The sequence below is a fragment of the Dendrobates tinctorius genome, unplaced genomic scaffold, assembly GCF_039654945.1.
Source record: "Dendrobates tinctorius isolate UK_male_01 unplaced genomic scaffold, ASM3965494v1 ptg000107l, whole genome shotgun sequence".
NCBI lineage: Eukaryota > Metazoa > Chordata > Amphibia > Anura > Dendrobatidae > Dendrobates > Dendrobates tinctorius.
Genome location: NW_027361775.1, coordinates 43,136,849 through 43,159,096, shown reverse-complemented (window position 1 = coordinate 43,159,096; position 22,248 = coordinate 43,136,849). Strand labels below are relative to the sequence as shown.

At 43.8% G+C, this 22,248-nt stretch overlaps 1 protein-coding gene across 1 annotated transcript in view; it reads right to left on the bottom strand.

Annotated features, from left to right (window-relative positions):
- TPRG1 (tumor protein p63 regulated 1) overlaps positions 1-22,248 on the bottom strand; it is a 140,563-nt gene that overhangs the window by 92,866 nt on the left and 25,449 nt on the right. The window contains exons 2-3 of the mRNA XM_073589412.1: positions 15,921-16,112; positions 6,651-6,742 (exon numbers count right to left, since the gene is read on the bottom strand). Coding sequence (XP_073445513.1) covers positions 6,651-6,742; positions 15,921-16,103 — 275 coding nt within the window. The 5' untranslated portion in view covers positions 16,104-16,112. The remainder of the gene's footprint in view (positions 1-6,650; positions 6,743-15,920; positions 16,113-22,248) is intronic.

Genomic DNA, 22,248 nt, shown 5'->3' with positions numbered 1-22,248 from the left:
GGCCATGGTAAATTAACCACAGACCTCTACACCAAGCCCACTGACTACATTACTCTATTACATTACTCAAGTTGTCACTCCAGATCCACTAAAAATAGCCTGCCACGCTCGAAGTTCAAACGTATCTCTCGTATAGTCTCAGATAATATGCGACTTCCCATTCAGTTGGATGAAATGACATCAAAATTCATAGACAGGGATTATCCATCTGCCATTCTAGCACAAGAGAAAATTAGGACACTCAATTCGTCATCAGTACCTCCACCTATTCACCATGTGGGCAGGATTCCACTTGTTCACACATATCACCCCTTAATGCCTAAGTTATACGGTATTATCAGGAGACATTGGCCTCTCCTCAACAAGGCTTATCCACATATTGAAGCATTTAAGACACCTGCTTTGATGTGCACAAGGACCTAAATGACGTTTTGTGCCCTCCATAATTGCCTCTCCCCCTCTGTTCTCCACAGTCTTAATCCCCTCAAGCCTGGGAGCTCTATGCTATTTCCCTAGCCTACAGCTTATCTAAGGTTGGTCTCCTTTTTACCCTACAGTTCAGGGCAATTCACACCATATACCTTGCCTAACCTTACCTCCCTCTTACCCTCCTTAGCCTCCTTTTCACTTTCTTGTGGAGCTTAATTTCATCACCCCAGACTACAGTTAAGTACAAGTCTGTTACGGTTTCTCATCTTTTGTCATTTCAGTTTATAGAGGCACCCTCCTACTACAATTCTTTCAACATGGCTATATAACTGCCCCCAAAAATCTTTTCCACCTTATCCCTTTCCCTGCAAGCTCTTCTCTCCTTCCCCCTTTTCTTTTTTCTGTCCCTCAGGGTCTCCTAGATCTCATTATGATCTATTATCATGAGTAGCTTATACATATATGATGTTTGCTATCACTGTATTGTATTATACTTTTCATGCTGTTGTTTTATTATTAACCGTTGTAGGTTTTTTGTGAATTTCGGTATGATTCTCTGTTTGTTCAGTTTATTGTGTGAATTTCATCACCCTGATTTATGTTTCCATTTGTCTTTTAGCAATGTTTGAAAAAGACCCGGATGGGGTCGAAACGTCACTTGCTTCTTAACCTTTTTGCCAAACAAGTATTGTTTCGTTAGTGGTGTAATTTTTTCACGATAATTAAATTAATCACCTTGCAACGTTTTGAGTGCGGCTGATTCATTTTCTGTACTACTTGGACATTTCCAGTTCAGCCTGCACCTCATACCTGTAGCTGAGTGCGCCATCCTATATTTTTATACTAATGTAGGACACAGACCGTTGTTACCGCCAGCTATTTGCAAATCTCTTGGATGACTGTCTCCTTTGTCTCTGGTGCCTTCCTGGGCACAAGCAGTGCTCCGATGAAGCCGGGGCATGTACACTGAGATTCAGGACACATTGCCAGTGAAGCAGAGATTTTCCAAGAGTCGGTAGTTAGGGCCCCGTCACACATAACGACTCACCAGCGATCCCGACTACGATATCAACGTAGTAGGAAACAACAAGGCACTCAGAGATAAATAGTTTCTTTAGAAGGTGCACAAGTAGGGTCTCCAGCCCATATTATAAATGATAAACAACTTGGCACTCAAAATCGTGAAAAAAGTTGATCCATTTTTATTGGCATCCAGATAACATTACTCTAAACGTTTTCGGTCACAACATAAGACCTTCATCAGAGATTGTATTGAGATCTGAATGTTGTAGGTAAGTAGCGTCCTCTGCTTACAGCGAGACATATCGCACGCCGGACGAGGCCGCTCCACAGCGCAATTCAACAGCGATAAATCGCTATACTATAGCGCTACTTACCTACAACATTCAGATCTCAATACAATCTCTGATGAAGGTCCTATGTTGCGACCGAAAACGTTTAATGTTATCTGGATGCCAATAAAAATGGATCAACTTTTTTCACGATTTTGAGTGCCAAGTTGTTTATCATTAATGATATCAGCGTGTCAGGATCGCTGGTAAGTTGCTATGTGATCGCAGGTGAGTTGTCAAACAGACAGCTTCACCAGCGATCAGCTCAGCGACGCCGAGCGCGTGGCGTCGCTGTGTTCGTTAGTTACCAGCGCGCTGATGCAGGGAGCTGGTAACTAATGTACACATCGGGTATCCAAGGGATGTGTACGTTAGTTACCAGCTCCCTGCATCAGCGCGCTGGTAACTAACGAACACATCGGGTTTCTAAGGGACGCACGTCCCTTGGATATCCGATGTGTACGTTAGTTACCAGCTGATCGCTGGTCTCCCGTCTGTCACACGCAGCGATGCGTGCTGGCCAGCGGGAGACCAGCGACCAAAGAAAAGTCCTGGGCTTTCCTACAGCGATCAGCGATACCGGTAGGGGGGCCGGTCGCTGATCGCTGTCACACAGCGATCTCGCTGGCGAGTTCGCTGTTGTGTCACAAAACTTGTGACTCAGCAGCGATCTCGCTAGCGAGATCGCTATGTGTGACTGGGCCCTTACGCTGCGCTTGCAAATGAGGTCCCTCAAACTCACAGGGACATAATAATATGAGTAGTGGGACTATCAGTCTGGGGAAAACAATGACCCTATGACTAGTTCCTAACTAATTAGAATTTTGCAAGCTCAATTATAAAACTGATTTTACACATATTCAAAAATCTATAAGGGACTAAAAATGGCTTATTAGGAAGTATATAAAGTGATCAATACATATATGGTGGAGGTTTGGGAGGCCTGGGGAAGCAATGGTTCCTTTTAATGTTGCAATTATCTGATTTTCCCAAGTTACTGGCCAATCTCCATACAAGCAATCAGCTGCTTAAAAATTTCCCCTGCAGCGGCCACCGCTATTACAGGCCACCTTTCATATTAAATGTTATCCATGAGATATTACTTTAAATATCTTTATGTCAAAAACCACAAAAGTAATACATGAGTCACACCTTTATTGGCTAACCATAAAAATCATATTCTCAAGCTTTAAGAGCACAATAAAAGACCAGCACAATGTTAAAAGAGGCTATCTAGCCAAGGTCACTTTAACAGCTCAGAATGGATGAAAGTAATGAAAGAAGCCATACTTCCCCTACACCTACTCAGAAGCTTTCTGGTTTCCCAACAGCCTCTGTACTTTCTGCTGCAGTGAAGATGTCCCCCCATGGACAAGTGACCACTTCAACCTATCACTTGATGTAGCAGATCAACGCTGCAACCAGTGATTGACTGCAGAAAACTCATATACATGTGTTTTGAATTCCAAGTGTCTGATCCTCCATAACAGGAGGGCCTTCATGTACAGCTGATCAGCCGGTCATGCCAAAATTGGTGTGTCTGGTTGATTTTTGGGTATGTGGGGGCATTAAGCACAGCAATGGCCTGATAGTGTCTCAGTCATTCATTTGCAAACTTGCCTAATGATGGAATGTCTACTTTTGTCTTTTTTTTTGGAGCAAAGTATTTAACAACCCGTAGGCTTTTCTGACTAACATCCTACGACACTATTTTTTATGGCTATCTACGTAATGCATCGACACAAGAAGCCTGCTAGAGCTGCTGTGAGTACTGGATCATAAAGGGGGTCCCAAATTGGGTGTAGTCTTATAACCAACCGTGTGTTTCTTATTGCACTTAGACTATTTGGCTGTCATTTAGAAGAAATAATGGTCTGAGTTACATGCACTAACGCATTTACATGGGCAAAGTGATGTGTAGCTATCATAAAGGTGCTATATACGCCTAGATAATAGCAGCCAATCTAAGATGATAAGATGAAATATAGTACTGTTCCACTGCTTCCACCATGGGCACGTTGTGCTCAGTGTATCCTACAACAATCTGTTCCCTGCTTTAATGACAAGCCATATCTCCATTCTATACTGAGGTGTCAGCTATGGCGGTTCAATGTTTTTGTTCTTCTGTTTCTTCAACAGCAACCTACTAGGTATCAGTGCCAGTGCAGAGCTGGCACAGAATTCTCATTGTGCCCGACCATTTACAGCAAATAGATTCTCAGTAACAAACAAAAACAAGAGCAAAGGCCTTCAAGACAATTAAAGGCCCCCTACACATCCAGTCAACTCCCATCTCCGCCGACTCCCCCATACAGCAGTTCTCGGCTGAGAACAAATGGATCCGCCACTGAAGTTCAACATCCGGATCCTTCTCTAGGGAGAGTCGGGTGGCCTCCGAGAACATTAGGCTACGTTCACTCGTTGCTTTTTTTACTGCAATTTTGTTGTGCAGCCAAAACCTCACCGCTTCGCAGTTAGGCTAAGTTCACACTAGGCGTTTTTTATGCAAATTTTCCGCTGCGCTTTACGGTACCAGCAAAGCCTATGAGATTTCAGAAATCTCATGCACACAGCTTGGTTTTTTTGTCATCAGGATTTTGTGCTTTGCATGTTTTTTGCACAATGAAGCAGGTCACTTCTTTCAGCGTTTTTTCAGCATTTTTCACCCGTTCACTTGAATGGGTGGTGAAAAAAAACGCTGAAAAAAAACACACCAAAAACGCAGGTATCATGTGCTGCGTTTTTTGTGACAAAATCTGATTCTATGGAATAGGACTTTTTTTTCAACACTAAACTTTATCAGCATGCCAAAACTGCAGCAAAAGACACATCAAAAATGCAAGAAAAAAACAAGGAAAACGCTTTTTTTCTGCAAAGTGATTAGGATTTGCTGGAGAAAAAAACCACTGTAAAAACACCTAGTGTGAACTTACCCTAAAAAGCTACAAACAAATGACAGGTTTTGCTGTGATTTTTTTATTTTTTTTTTTGCTGCATTTTTCAGATCCCAACCTTCAGTTTTGCTTCCACGTTCCAAGCATAAACAATACAAGGTGTTAGGCCACCAATGCAAGACTTATGTGAAACCATTAAACATTTTTGGGGAAAAAAGGCAATTTGATCTAATTATTTAGTGAAATTTTTTTTTTTCATGTCTGAAAAGTACTGACTATTCTGAACAAAAAAATCTGGATTCAAGTATGAAGTGCAGTCATGAAATAAGATTACCGTATATGAGTTCATGAAAATATACGCACTTGCAAAGGTAAAAACAGCAGGGGAAAGCTGACCTGGCCTGGCATTGTTACTTAACACACTGGAAGGGCTTTAAAGCCATAACGATGTCGCAGTGATCTCACCAACGATCCGACATGATGGGATCGCTGGGACATCGTTAGACAGCCCCAGCGATCAGGACCAGCGACGCTGGTTTCTAATGTAAACGTTGGGTATCCTGGATACCCGCTGTTTACCTTGGAAACCGGAATACACGCTGGTTTCCAAGGTAAACATCGGGTATCTAAGAGCCACGTGATTCCTGGATACCCGCTGTTTACCTTGGAAACCAGCGTGTACGCCGGTTTCCAAAGTAAACAGGGGGTATCCAGGAGCCGTGGCTCCTGGATACCCGATGTTTACATTAGAAACCAGCGTCCAGCGTCGCTGATCTCTAGCTGCCACACGCAGCGATGCGCTCTGGCCAGCGGGAGACCAGCGATCGAAAAACGGCCCTGGCCGATGCTGCACGATCAGCGATAACCGGCAGATCGCGGTTACGGGGCCTTAACACACATCAATAATTTAATTATCTATAATTTAATTAAACTATACCATGAGTCAGGAGAAATAAAATCTCAAAAATAAATGGTATTCACATCCTGCTGTACCTGCGTTTCCTTTACCAAAAATGCTGCAAAATCTGAAAGCAGCATTTTAGCTGGATTTTTCCACTAAGGCTGGAGTCACACACAACGATAAAAAAAATCGGTCCGCACAAAGGTTTCTTGACCAGGGATCCATCTGTCATCCGAATTTCCTGTGATGATCCGATTTTAATCGCATCTAAGCATCCATTTGACATCCGTCTGCCTTGCAAAATGGACATATAATGGATGGAGCCCAATGACAGGTTTTCAAAACACAAAGGAAAGAATAGATATAGACACATATATATATATATATATATATATATATATATACACATATGTCATAGAGACACACATATATATATATATATATATATATATATATATATTTATAATTCATACAGTTCTTCATAGCAGAATGGCCGCTGAAACATTTGCCGGCTTTTGTAAAATCATTCCCCAACCCAACATGAAATGACACATGGTTTACATACAGTTAACCATTTCATTTCATTTTTTTATATGTCTATCACTAGTAATTAGATGAGGGTTTGTGTGGAAAATTTTGGAGTTGTAGGTGTTTATTTAAAGGGTTAATTCGTTGTAAAATTGCGGGGACTCCATGCAGCCTCAGTGACGTGAGCGGGAGTCCCCGCAATTTTTTACAACGAATTAACCCCTTAAATTAACACCTACAACTCCAAAATTTTCCACACAAACCCTCATCTAATTACTAGTGATAGACATATATAAAAAAAAAGAAATGAAATGGTTAACTGTATGTAAACCTTGTGTCATTTCATGTCGGGTTGGGGAATGATTTTCTATGGGTGAAAAAAAAATTGCAAAAACGCAACTTTTAATTTACATTAAAAACGAGCAAAAACGCAATGTGTGAACATAGCCTTAGACTGTGGGCGGATCCTGCTGATACCGGCGGGTTTGGCATTCATACGCTTGCGCACAACTAGTGACATAAGCAATGGCAGGATACCATACTCACTCTGTTAGCAGCCAAGCACTATTAACCATTTCCTTCTCCTTCGATAACAGCTGGCTTGTCAGATCCTCAACGGCTTGATCAAAGGCTCCTGGCTAAGAAAGAAAGACAGGGAACATTTATACAATGAGCAATAAACTAGATTTCCCCTAGTTAGCTCATGGATTAGATTATAATATGGTTTTGAAACAAGCCTAAAAATTTTCTTTTTCTTTTTTTTCCCTGCAGGCATAACATGATGCTAAATATTCAGCATGGAACAGATGAATGAGGACTTACCCTATGTAATAATACTTGTATATGCACATATGGAGAACGGTGAGCAGCTGCTCCGAACAGTCTCATCTCGGAAATCCATGTTATGCATTATGTATACTCAGTCATAAGTATTTTATAATATCATCTGTGTTTCTTTTACAAAATGCGAGAAAATCTGGAATGTGGTTGGTTTTGGGAAATATCTTGTGACTTACTGTCACGATTCAGCACTAACACTGGCATCCATTGTATTTTGTGTGGATACATATGAAGAATGAAAAGTTCTTTGGGTTGTGCAATAAAGTAGGATCTACTGTATATCCTTAATGGTGGCATAGAACAATGCAGCAAAGTTCATCATATCGGAGATTAAGTCATTTAGGTGGGTTTGTTAAAGGGAATCTGTTAGGTTTCCCAGTCTTCACTGTCCACCATAGTAACACTTTAGAGTAGTTTTTCCGTAATCTAAAAGTTTCCTTGCTGTCCCTGACTTACATTTTTATGTGGGTGCCAAAACAAGTTTTATCTAGCTATAGGACATGTGCAGATAACCCTAGAGCGGCAGGACCTTGCTGCCCCCAGACTAGTCTGGACTCAGCTCCTGTAATCCCGCACCACCTGCAGTCCAAGTCATTCCAGGACGATTGTGAATCTTGCACATCGGTAGGACAGCCTCGGCGAGCATCCTTCCTGAGAATGAGCCGTAAAGCCGGGTGTACTATCCGGGCTTCATTAGTAAGGTGTGCATGCCAAGAAAACGAAAATGAGGATACCGCTTACATACACAAGAATTGCAACGTGCTGGAACAAATATTTAGAACCTGGAAAAGGGAGAGTGGAGGGGAAAAAAGAGGAGCGCTATCTAAGAGTGGTAAATGTGACATTTATACCAAGGGTAATTAATTAGCCAGCGTTTTACTAGCCTGGATCAGTTGTGCGAATAGGAACAACACTAGATGTCGCTTGTGGTAAAGAGGATTCCTTCACGGGCGTGCTGCCCCCTATTTCAACCTCCATATTACGTAACCCTTACACCTATAATAACCACAAATAAACAAACCTTTTGGATAAAAATAGACCGCAGCAGCCATGTTTATTAATATATTTACATTACAAGAATTGAACATAACAATATAGTGACAAATAAGAAACGGGATCTGTGAAAGCCGTGTACCAAACTTTTATTGCGCCATCAGCTGCACCTTAGGCCCTCAACCACACCAAACCAGTTCAAGAACCCTCATGCTTATGCCCTCAACCGCACCACACCAGTTCGAGGACGCTACTGAATGGCGCCACCAATTAAATTGTCCTGCTGAGACCTCAGCCCAGTAGGGACCCCTTGCAAAAGAGGGGAAGGGTAAGTAACCCCTTTTGCTACCATCACCTGGCTTTCCACAGACCCGTTCCCGCCAACTGCCATGACATTCACTCACTCAAACCTTTCCCCCAAACCTCATACGTCACACTACATAAAACCATAAACTCCGATGTACTAAAATACTGTCCCAGCCCCCTCCAATCCCTCCTTTTATACCTGGCCCCCTTAGCCAATCAAATGACCCCATTCATGCCCCCTTTCACTAATACCCCACTATAATTTGAACCTTAAACCCCTCCCATCCACTATTTTCGATCACATCCCCCTCCCCCCCTCCTAAAACTCAGTTTTAGTTTATCCTTGCTTTGTCCCACCCCTATTAGGTCCTGGCATACCTCCTGGTCAAGAGGCCCTCCCTTTTACAGCCTGTGGCTTGCAGTACGGGCCCACTTAACATAAATGGTAAAAAAAGGATAGAAATATATAAAAACAATGTGTTTTGCCTTGGTCAGGTATCATGTGATTGTGGCACTTTGTACATCGAGTATACTGCTACTTTTATATCAATAAAGCCTTTATTCCAAATCTGCTGGAATCCACCACTCCATGACGATCCTTTGCTAAACATCCTATCTGAGATCTCCTTCCTCAAAATCGAAGCGACTTTCTGGATCACTACCTACTACTCAGGGTGCTGGAATGACTTGGACAGCAGGGAAGGACATCAACCACGCCCGGGGGTGCATCACTACAGGCCAGACTAGTCTGTGGGAAGAGTTACCACGCCTGAATAGTCAAGGGTCATTTGCATACAGTAACTGGCAAGATGAAAGTTGTTTCAGCACATATACAAAAGGTTGAACATTACTATACTGCCATCATAACAAGCTCCAGACCTTTTTCTGAAATTTGGACTCAGGGGTCCAGTCAAAAACAATTACATCTAATATATAAAGCTAAAAGTGTGTATGTATGTGTGTATGTATGTATGTGTGCGTGTGTGTGTGTATGTGTGTATGTCCGGGATAGGCATCCGCACCGTCGCAGCTACAGCCACAAAATTTGGCACAGTCACACGTCTGGACCCCGAGAGCGTCCTAAGCTATGTTGTGAGGCGAAATTTTAACCCCGCACGTTCCAATTCACCAAACAATTTTGCCCCTATCTACATACTGGGGGGAAAAGTGTGTGCGCGTCAAGCCCCGCCCCTCATTATGATGTCATAATGCCCCTATTTGCATACTGGGGAAGCAGTGTGTGCGTGTCAAGCCCCACCCCTCATTATGATGTCACAATGGTTGCCATGGCGACGCTGATGTCATCAAAGGTTGCAAGCCCCGCCGCCGCTCATTATGATGTCATAATGGTTGACTATGGATTGGAGGATGTGTGTGAGTATATGGGCACCGGACTATGGGATGGAGGATATGTATGATGGGTATATGGGAACGGGACTATGGGATGGAGGATGTGTGATGGGTATATTTTTGCACTGGACTATGGGATGGAGGATATGTATGACAGGTATATGGGCACGGGACTATGGGATGGCGGATATGTATATGGGCACGGGACTATGGGATGGAGGATGTGTGATGGGTATATGGGCATTGGACTATGGGATGGAGGATATGTTTGATGGGTATATGGGCACGGGACTATGGGATGGCGGATATGTATATGGTCATGGGACTATGGGATGGAGGATGTGTGATGGGTATATGGTCACTGGACTATAGGATGGAGGATATGTATGACGGGTATATGGGCACGGGACTATGGGATGGCGGATATGTATGATGGGTATATGGGCACAGGACTATGGGATGGAGGCTATGTATGATGGGTATATGGGCATGGGACTATGGGATGGAGGATATGTATGATGGGTATATAGGCACGGGACTATGGGATGGAGGATATGTATGATGGGTATATGGGCATGGGACTATGAGATGAAGAATATGTATGATGGGTATATGGGCATGGGACTATGGGATGGAGGATATGTATGATGGGTATATGGTCATGGGACTATGGGATGAAGAATATGTATGATGGGTATATGGGCATGGGACTATGGAATGGAGGATATGTATGATGGGTATATGGGCATGGGCCTATTGGATGGAGGATATGTATGATGGGTATATGGGCATGGGACTATGGGATGGAGGATATGTATGACGGTATATGGGCATGGGGCTATGGGATGGAGTATGTGTGATGGGTATATGGGCACTCGACTATGGGATAGAGGATATGTATGATGGGTATATGGGCACGGGCCTATGGGATCGTGGATATGTATGATGGGTATATGGGCATGGGATTATGGGATGGAGAATATGTGTGATGGGTATATGGGCATGGGACTATGGGATGGAGGATGTGTGATGGATATATGGGCACTCGACTATGGGATGGCGGATATGTATGATGGGTATATGGGCACGGGCCTATGGGATCGTGGAAATGTATGATGGGTATATGGGCACAGGACTATGGGATGGAGGATAATTATAATTTTCTATAACTAACCACAGTTAGTTACTATGCCCGGGCAGCGCCGGGCTCTTCAGCTAGTTACATATACAAATCACTAGACGTAGTCTAGAAAAATATTCAGAATTGAGAGTCCTCAGTGGTTGATACCTTTTAATGGCTAACTGAAAAGATGGTAACACATTGCAAGCTTTCGAGACTACTCAGGTCTCTTCATCAGGCATAGACTAATACAAAATCTGAAGAGTCACATGTTTATGCACAATACAGCACAGAAAAAATGCAATAGATGAGACAAGTGATGTGAAGCAGAAATGATTATGGGAGAGGGAGAAACATAAATATTGGACCAGTTCATAGATAAGGAGTCCGGATGTTTTATTGTCCTCTGATTGTGGTCTCCTAATGTGTTGTGATGCCCCCACAGGGTCTTAGGAGCAAATTCCTTAATTGATGTAAAAAGACATAAATCCATGCGACACATTCATTCCAGCATTGAGAGTGTCAAAGGTCATCATAAATTTATACTCACAGACTCTTCTCTCTCTCTCTGAGATGTGAAGATACCTTTCAATACCAGTAATTTCATATCCATGGTGTTGTGGTCCATCATGCAAAAATGTTTTGCCACAAGTAGATCCATTCTTTTTTCTCTTATTGTGTGACGATGACCATTCATCCTTGTTCTAAGCTTTTGCTCTGTCTCCCCCACATACAGACCTCCAGTTGGACATTTAGTACAAATAATTAAGTACACCACATTAGATGTAATCCAGCTGAAAGTATCTGGGATCTTGTAGTCCTGATGTGAATTGGGGATCTTTATTGTGTCCGTGGTCATTATAAATGGACAGGTTTTATATTTTTTCTGGTTGCAAGGAAAGGTTGCTGCAGCTGTTTGAGAGGACAGGGAGCTTCTGACAATGATGCTTCTTAGATTTGGGGGCTGCCTAAAGCACAGTAGTGGGGGGGGGGGTCTGGAAAAATGGATTGTAATCGGGCATCTTTTTGTAGTAAAGGTTGTAATTTCCGTGTAGCTCCCCTTAGCACTTCCATATTTGGGTTATAGGTGACTACTAGAGGAGGCACCCGGTTATTTTCTTCTTTAGCTTTGTAATGTAGCAGGTGATTCCTAGACATTCTGGTGGCTCTTGTAATTTGGTAGCCCTGATTCAAAAGGTCTTTTTGAGGCGACCAAGGTGTTTGTCTCTATCCATGGGGTTGGAACATATACGATTGTATCTGATGGCTTGGCTGTAGATAATAGAGTTCTTTATGTGTTTTGGATGGAAACTGTCCCATTTAAGGTATGTTGGACGGTCGATTGGCTTCTGATACAGGGATGTCTCTATTTCATTGCTCTTTAGCTTAATGATGGTGTCCAAAAAGTTAATCTCAGTGCTGGAGTAGTTGAGTGTTAAATTGATGGTGGGATGCAATTGATTAAACTGTTCGTGGAACGTCTTTAGCTGTTGCTCAGACTCAGTCCAGATGATTAAAATCGGAATCACCTGCTACATTACAAAGCTAAAGAAGAAAATAACCGGGTGCCTCTAGTAGTCACCTACAACCCAAATCTGGAAGTGCTAAGGGGAGCTGCACGGAAATTACAACCTTTACTACAAAAAGATGCCCGATTACAATCCATTTTTCCAGACCCCCCCACTACTGTGCTTTTGGCAGCCCCCAAATCTAAGAAGCATCATTGTCAGAAGCTCCCTGTCCTCTCAATCAGCTGCAGGAACCTTTCCTTGCAACCAGAAAAAATGTAAAACCTGTCCATTTATAATGACCACGGACACGATAAAGATCCCCAATTCACATCAGGACTACAAGATCCCAGATACTTTCAGCTGGATTACATCTAATGTGGTGTACTTAATTATTGGTACTAAATGTCCAACTGGGGGTCTGTATGTGGGGGAGACAGGGCAAAAGCTTAGAACAAGGATGAATGTTCATCACCACACAATAAGAGAAAAAAGAATGGATCTACCTGTGGCAAAACATTTTTGTATGATGGACCACAACACCATTGACATGAAATTACTGGTATTGAAAGGTAACTTCACATCTCAGAGAGAAAGAAGAGTCTGTGAGTATAAACGCTGGAATGAATGTGTCGCATGCATTTATGTCTTTTTACATCAATTAAGGAATTTGCTCCTAAGACCCTGTGGGGGCATCACAACACATTAGGAGACCCCAATCAGAGGACAATAAAACATCCGGACTCCTTATCTATGAACTGGGCCAATATTTATGTTTCTCCCTCTCCCATAATCATTTCTGCTTCACGTCACTTGTCTCATCTATTGCATTTTTTCTGTGCTGTATTGTGCATAAACATGTGAATCTTCAGATTTTGTATTAGTCTATGCCTGATGAAGAGACCTGAGTAGTCTCGAAAGCTTGCAATGTGTTACCATCTTTTCAGTTAGCCATTAAAAGGTATCAACCACTGAGGACTCTCAATTCTGAATATTTTTCAATCTACTGGCTAACACGGTACAAAGATATACATCTTTCCTGTATCTAGACGTAGTCTACATATCCACACACTTACGTATGTGGCATATCCTATACAAATAAGTAAAATGGAGGGCTTTAAGGTGTTAAAGATCACTTGATCCTTTCTTCGTGGGCTTTACTTCCTCCCAAGAATTTCAAGGTTTTCATGTACATGTACTACTGGCTGAAGAGCCCGGCGCTGCCCGGGCATAGTGACTAACTGTGGTTAGTTATAGAAAATTATAATTATCCTCCATCCCATAGTCCTGTGCCCATATACCCATCATACATATCCACGATCCCATAAGCCCGTGCCCATCATACATATCCGCCATCCCATAGTCGAGTGCCCATATATCCATCACACATCCTCCATCCCATAGTCCCATGCCCATATACCCATCACACATATTCTCCATCCCATAATCCCATGCCCATATACCCATCATACATATCCACGATCCCATAGGCCCGTGCCCATATACCCATCATACATATCCTCTATCCCATAGTCGAGTGCCCATATACCCATCACACATCCTCCATCCCATAGCCCCATGCCCATATACCGTCATACATATCCTCCATCCCATAGTCCCATGCCCATATACCCATCATACATATCCTCCATCCAATAGGCCCATGCCCATATACCCATCATACATATCCTCCATCCCATAGTCCCATGCCCATATACCCATCATACATATTCTTCATCCCATAGTCCCATGCCCATATACCCATCATACATATCCTCCATCCCATAGTCCCATGCCCATATACCCATCATACATATTCTTCATCTCATAGTCCCATGCCCATATACCCATCATACATATCCTCCATCCCATAGTCCCGTGCCTATATACCCATCATACATATCCTCCATCCCATAGTCCCATGCCCATATACCCATCATACATAGCCTCCATCCCATAGTCCTGTGCCCATATACCCATCATACATATCCGCCATCCCATAGTCCCGTGCCCATATACCCGTCATACATATCCTCCATCCTATAGTCCAGTGACCATATACCCATCACACATCCTCCATCCCATAGTCCCATGACCATATACAATGCCCATATACCCATCACACATCCTCCATCCCATAGTCCAGTGCCCATATACATATCCGCCATCCCATAGTCCCGTGCCCATATACCTGTCATACATATCCTCCATCCCATAGTCCAGTGCAAAAATATACCCATCACACATCCTCCATCCCATAGTCCCGTGCCCATATACCCATCATACATATCCTCCATCCCATAGTCCGGTGCCCATATACTCACACACATCCTCCAATCCATAGTCAACCATTATGACCTCATAATGAGCGGCGGCGGGGCTTGCAACCTTTGATGACATCAGCGTCGCCATGGCAACCATTGTGACATCATAATGAGGGGCGGGGCTTGACACGCACACACTGCTTCCCCAGTATGCAAATAGGGGCATTATGACATCATAATGAGGGGCGGGGCTTGACACGCACACACTTTTCCCCCCAGTATGTAGATAGGGGCAAAATTGTTTGGTGAATTGGAACGTGCAGGGTTAAAATTTCGCCTCACAACATAGCTTAGGACGCTCTCGGGGTCCAGACGTGTGACTGTGCCAAATTTTGTGGCTGTAGCTGCGACGGTGCGGATGCCTATCCCGGACATACACACACACACACACACACACATACATACACACTTTGAGCTTTATATATTAGATTTTCTCATCCAGGTCCAGATGTACCTGTACAAGGGTCTGCGGACGGGAAGTTTTACGCCTTATTCAGACATCTGTTTTTCACATGTGTGTTTTATCAGAGGTTTTAATGGATAGAACACACACCCATTATATTCTATGGGATTGTTCAAACGTGTGTTTTTTTGGCGGACCTTGTATTTATGCAAAAATTACAGAAACATGTCTGCTTTTTACCAACATCACGGATGAAAAGTACCAAGACAAGTCTATGGGTGCATAAAAGACACAGAGAGCATAGATGGCATCAGTGTACAGGCTTGTGTGCTGTCCGTGCTTTACACTGCAAAGGATAGGAGAAGTTTTATAATTTGTTTATCCATGTGTGAAAATCACTGGTGAAACATGGATGGTAAAAACTAACACTGAACAAATACTGATGAAACTTGGATCCAAAACACTGATGACACTCATTTTTTTGCAACACGGGTGTCTGAATGAGGCCTAAGGGAAATGAAGAGTTTGCAATCATATTAAAGTATGCGTAGTAATATTAGCCTACCCTGACAGTAGTCCAAGGTTGCCAACCAGAGCCCTGTGAACCTCATCCTACCTGCCGTCAAACTCAGGGCCTCTTCTGATTACTAGACCCAGTGCGACACACCCATGACACAATGATGACATTGCGTTGGGTCAACAAAGCATAAGAGGTGCTGGAGGTGACAGCATGTAGGAGGGTTCTGGTTGGCTACAGTGGACTACTCAGGCTAATGGTGGACCAGTGCTCTGTGCATCTTTTTGATCTTCTTTAATTAATATGTTATTTAAGCACTCACTGTGATGTGGTGGGGGAACGTCTGGGAAGTGCAGAGATCTTCAATATGTTGCGAGAAGCGCATCACAGAGCGAACATACATTTTTTTTTTTTTTTTAGCCATACACTCTATATAAACTACATTTTTATTTTACCCTGGCACCAAAGAACTTTCTCATGATGTACTGATGGTTGGACCGAGTTTCTAAATCCTGTGGCTTGTTCTTCTCCTCTTGAGGTAGTTTACTCCTGGCATCCTGGTTGACTGTAGATGTAGGAAGATCTTGCGACCCCAGGGCCACTGGACGAAATTCATCCTTTTGCTCAGACTGAGACATTTCTGAAGACTAAACAAATGACACATTAGCTCAGAATTAAATCCAGAAATGCTGGTTGTAGCACCTAGTCATGACAACATGAAGCAGACGTGTGTTGGGGACCTGACTAAGCATTTCAAGAACGATCTCTAATTTTCAGAATTACCCATAGTAGTAGAAGTTGATAGTACACGGAACAATGCAGCATTGTGTAGCAGTCGCACTGAGGTTTCGGAAAAACACATAAAACAGTCGGCATACATATGTGTGCTGAAGGCGTTCACCTTGGCAAGAAGTCTTTGTAATTTAGTTGGCTGTGGACTGTCACAGCTACCTTCACAGCTTTGTTACAGCCTTGGATTAATTCTCTACTCTAATATTCTGAATTATTCATTGCTAAAATAAAATATATCTACAAAACATGACAGATGCCAGCAGCTATTAAACTTAGTAGGCATTGTGCAGAAGCTGAACAGAATACGGTGGTATTTTTACATTTTTGGATTAGAGCCTTCATACATTGATGTCCACAAATATAGTGTTCACAATGTTTTAATAAGGCCTCTTTCACACATCAGGTTTTCGCCGTCAGGCGCGATCCGGCGCTTTTGACAGAAACCGGATCCGGCGAAATGCAATGCCGGATCCGGTTTCCCCCCCATTGACTTGCATTTGCGCCGGATCGCGCCGGATGGCCATGCGTTTCATCCGGTTTTCGCAGGATCCGGCAATGTGACGCAATGTGTCGCGATCTGGCGTCTGGAAAAAACGTCTACTGTAACGTTTTTTGTCTCCGGCGAAAAAGCCGTACCCGCCGGATCCGGTTTTTTTGGTCTGAGCATGCTCAGTAGCTCTGCCCACAGGAGATATATAAAAGCAAGACAATGGGACCCTCAGCCACACCCAACATGCCACCCAAGCCAAGAACCAGGAGCAGGAGAAGGCAGCAGACATCTGCAGCAGCAGCACCATCAGCACCACCCCAAATGGAGCAGCATGCTGAACGGGAGGGGAGTCCAGAAGCAGATGAGAGACGGTAATTATCAAATCCCCCATTCCTCCAAACTAGGGCCATGGAATATCAAGATATTCATTGGCCCTTTGTTTCTCTTTATTCAACAGCCGCCAAAGAGATGCAGCAGCAGCAGAGATGGCATCACTGGCAGCAGCAATACCCACAGCCATGGAGTCTGGCCATCAACAGGACAGCACATCTTCTTCTGGGAGCCCTCCCTCGCATCGTCAGCGTTTGACGGTAAGTTTTTATTTCCAAAATCCATCATCTCTGTAATATATGTCTATTCATAGCCTTTTATTTCAAAACAGGAATCACAAGATGAAGAGGAGCTCCCAGAAGAAGAAGGAAGGGGTGGACAGACGCTTGGAGTGGGCTCACAATTGGTAAGTTTTTGGCATCAAACGCAGAAACACAACATCACACTACACACAACACATAGAAAACAATGTTCTGCAGACCTCACACAGCAAACAAATGCCTACATCCAAAGACATAACATTTTTTGTTTTCTTCTCTAGTCTTCCCAATCTGGTGCTCGGCCAAGAGGTCCTCGCAGTGCCTCCCAGGGTCGTCGGCGACAGCAACGCGGCGGTCACCAGCGTGTAAGTATAAATATTTTTGCTTTGTTTTTTTGCACTTTTTATTTCATTTCTTTTGTGGAGGCTAATTATGTTATTTTTGTCTTTTTCTTTAACAGCCTTCACAGCGTGCTCCCGACTCTGACGGTGAGGATGGAGGGATTGATATGGACCGCCTCATCGATCTCGTCAGAGAAAGGGAGCCGCTCTGGAATATGGCTGACCGCCGCCACGCTGACCTGATCATTTCCTGACGACTCTGGGAGGAAATCTGTTCTCTCCTTGTGGGCCGCTGGGAGGACCTCGAAGCTCGGGCCCAGATTAAAGAGCGTAAGTATATACAGTAACAGTTGCTTGATGTAAACCAGTGTTTCCCGAACTCCAGTCCTCGTGGTCCCCACGGATCATGTGTTCAGGATTTCTATTTACTATGGAAATCCTGAAAACATGACCCCTGGGGACCATGAGGACTGGAGTTTGTGAAACACTGATGTTGTATACTAACCACTCCTTTCTCGTTTCAGGGAACAGAATTGTGAATCGGTGGCGGTCTGTGAGGGATCGTTTCAAGAAGGAGTTCAATAAAGAAAGTACAAGTACGCACAAGCCCTGTCGTTCCTCCGGGAAACAATGCTCACCAGAAGGTAAATATTACACACCACATGTGAAAAAAAATGTTAGATGTAACTTTTTTTTTTCAGCCAGGGCCATACCATGTCAGTATTTTAATTGTTTTTTTTTCTCTTTATTCCACAGCACGGTGAGCAGCACTCGGGAGCCTGCACGATTGGACCCTTCTGAGGCGATCCCTGAGGAGACCGGCACCGAGGGACACTTCGACCGCCCCGGTACATCTGCAGCTTCCCAGCCTTCCCACACATTCGACCCATCTGTCCCATCCACCAGCACAGGAGCATCGTGGCCGCCTACATTACATGAAGCTGCTGGTGAGGAGATCGCTTTCCCTTTACCCCACCCTTCTGCCCCTGCCGCCTCTAGTACACCTGTGGGTACTGGGCGGCAGCGGCAGAGGGGTCAGGAAAAGAGTTATGCGCAAGAGTTATTGCATCTGAATGCATCTTTCCAGAACTGTCTCAAAGTCTTGTCAGAGCAAATCTCCGCAGGCTTTCAGCAGATCAACTCCAGCATTCTGGAGGTGAAGACACTTCTGCAAACCATGCATTCAGAAGCAAGATCTTCGCCAAACCACACCTTTTTCAGGTCTGTTGTGGAGCGCATGGCAACACTATCTCCTACCCAGCAGATGCATGTAATGCATTCGTGCCACGGTGCTCTACAGCAGGTTACCTCCCAACCTCCACCTCCCACCACTGTAGTTCCTCCACCTGCACCCCCTCCAGCCACTTTCCATCCTCCCCCTCCTATTACATCTGCACCCCCTCCAGCCACTTTCCATCCTCCCCCTCCTACTACATACCAGCAACCTGCCCAGTACCAGCAACCTCCCCAGTACCAGTCATCTCCCCACTTCCAGCAACCTGCCCCGTACCAAACTCCTTCCCCGTACCAAACTCCTTCCCCGTACCAAACTCCTTCCCCATACAACTTTCCATCAACATCATCTGCTCCTACAGTCCCTGCCAAACCCTCCACTCCACCACCCACCACCTCTTCTGCTTCCCACATGTCCACCCATTCTGTAGTTTTTTCCACACCTTCACCTCTAACTGTTCCTTCCCCACCACGATCCCAGTCCTCTCTCCACACACCCAGTGTCGAAGTGTCCCGCAGCCCCTCCAGCAGTATTTCCACCCCACAGTACACAGAATTGTAATGTGTGTTTTTTGTAATAAAAATGCCCATTGGGTTTAAAACCTTTATTAAAAAAGTTTTTTGCACTTTAAAAACATTTTACAAAAAAAAAAAAAATTTAAATAAAAGTTAAATTATCGTTTCACAATGGTTGTCTGTCATTTCTTTCTGCGGCGAACTATGTTTTAAAAAAAGGTTAAATACAGGGTATTTCAAAGGTAAAAAGGTATTCAAAACCAGGTATAACTGTGGGTAAATTTTAGCTTTTCGCCACAGTTGTGTTCCTGGTTGTGTTTGAAGCAAAGTATTTCACCGAAAAAGTTGTGTTTATTGTTGGTGATTTCCTACCAATGTACACAACTTTTGTTAAAAGGTGAAATACTTTGCATAAAACACAACCAGGTACACACCTGTGGCCTAAAGGTAAAAATAGTAAGACCATGACAAGATAGCCAACTTTGGTTGGCAAAGGTATATACTGTTGGTCCAGAAGGTACACAAGTTTAGGGCAAAAATCTCTCACACTCTGTCATCCCAGTGTACTCTGCCTTGAGGTGACATAAAGTATAGTGGAAAATTGTCCCTGAAACCGTCACAGAACTTCTAGTGGTAATATTTCCAATGACAACATCCATCTTCGCCAGTAACTTGCTCTTCTCTCCAACCTGCACTTTCTTCTCTACAACCTGTCAAAGAAGGGCTGTAGGAACATGCTATATCTAGTTTTCCAGTAGCCAATCCCGTTCGGAAGGCCACAAGGGTCAATTTTAAAAACCAGATCCGGCGTAATCCGTCGAAAAACGGATAGAAAAACGGATAGAAAAACGGATGAACCGGATGAGACGGATCCGGTTTTGTCTGTCAAGAACAAGACGGATCCGGCAGAAAACCGCATCCGGCACTTCAGGTTTTACAAAACATTTGCCGGATCCGGCATTCCGGCACGACGCCGGATCGCGCCTGACGCCGAAAACCTGATGTGTGAAAGTAGCCTTAAAGGACACTATGGGAATCCACAAATTCTCATATCATCCTGGAAAACCTCTGTACACACTACGTTCGCATTGAAGATCCACAGTATACATCAAGAAAACTTTCAGGATTCAGTATGTCGTGTCTACTGAAGCACATGTTGCAGATCGCAATGCAAGGAAATCTGGCAACTCTAGAAAGGGCTTGCACAGGCAGATTTTTGCAGTAGCCACTCTGCTTAAGGCTATGTGCACACGTAGTTTTTAGGTTGTGCAGATTTTGATGAAAAATCCGCAGGACAATTATCTGCGGATTAGCCCGCGGTTTTGCCCTGCGGTTTCACAACTCATAATGATAAAGTTTGAAACCGCAGCAAAATCCGCACAAAGAATAGACATGCCGCGGATCGTAACCCGCAGCAAAACCGCGCGGAAAAATCCGCAGCATGTGCACAGCGTTTTTTTTATTTCCATTGGAAATAAAAGTACTGACAACGCAGCAGAATCTGCTGCGGACCCGCAGGTCCAAATCCGCTGCGGATCCGCAGCGTGTGCACATACCCTCATACCCTCAGAGGTCCCAGAGGCACCCTGGCCTTCACGCTGTAACTCTTGTACAGGGATTTGAATGCAAAACAGAGGCCCCTGGGTTGGGTCCACAGAGTATCTGCTGACTGGTGGAGAAAGTTGTCAGAGACATAACAACAAGCCAGGTCAGTAACACAAGGATGAAACCAAGAACAAAGTCAGAATGCATAAGTGTGGTTTAGAAAAGCTGCAGAAGTGAAACTAGGTGATCAGGATTAGAGACCAAATCAATGGTTAAAACTCAAGACACCATAAACAATGGCCAGACTACCCGCAAGGTGGTAACTAAATAAGCCAGGTCAGGATAAAACACAGAAATTAACCCACCAAGAGCAAAAAAACAATGTTATTACTGGCAGGGACGAGGAGTACCAGATTTTTCACCTATAAAACCGCTCATCCAATACTAATGGTTGTGCTGCATTGCAGGTGAAAAGGCTGTTTCCATGCAAAATTATCGTAAGTGGTTGCGTAGGGAAGCAGTGAAAAGACTGCAGAGGCTGAAAAAAAATGTGGTTTTTAGCAGCTGTATGTGTGAGCAACCCAAAGAGGATTCAATAGAGACCCGTCTCCCTATGCCTCATCAAAGCTGTCCAGTGATTGGTTTGATGACTGGCCCTTGTCACTGGCCGGTAAGCAAACCCTACTTAGAATACAATTATATTCAGCATGGACAGTGATTACACTGCATAGCGTGAGAAACCATTACACTGGGGACATGAATGTCTGGGGTGGTGAGCACCCATCCAGCCATTACGTCAGAACTGACTCCTGTATTATCAGGGCTGCTCACTCAGAGTCGTGGCACCTGACAGCGCAGATGCAAGAATGGGATTAGGAGGGCAAGAAAAACTATAAATATATAGTCCATGAGCCAATTTGGACGATATCGGTACCACCCGAAGTGACTAATTCTCTTTGGTGTTTTTAGGTAGATGCATGTCTGTAGTTTATGTTTTGATATGATAGCCCTTGGACATCAGTAGCTTAACCCCTTCAGGCCTATTTGTACCCAAATGCCTAGGCCATTTTTTGTAAATCTGACCTGTCACTTCATGCGGTAATAACTTTGGGACGCTATCACCTACCCACGCCATTCTGAGACTGTTTTCTCATGACATATTGTACTTCATGGTAGTGCTAATTGTGAGTCAATAGATTTTACCTTTCTGCATAAAAAATTACAAAATACACGAAAATTTGGGAAAAATTCGCTATTTTTGAACTTTGAAATTCTC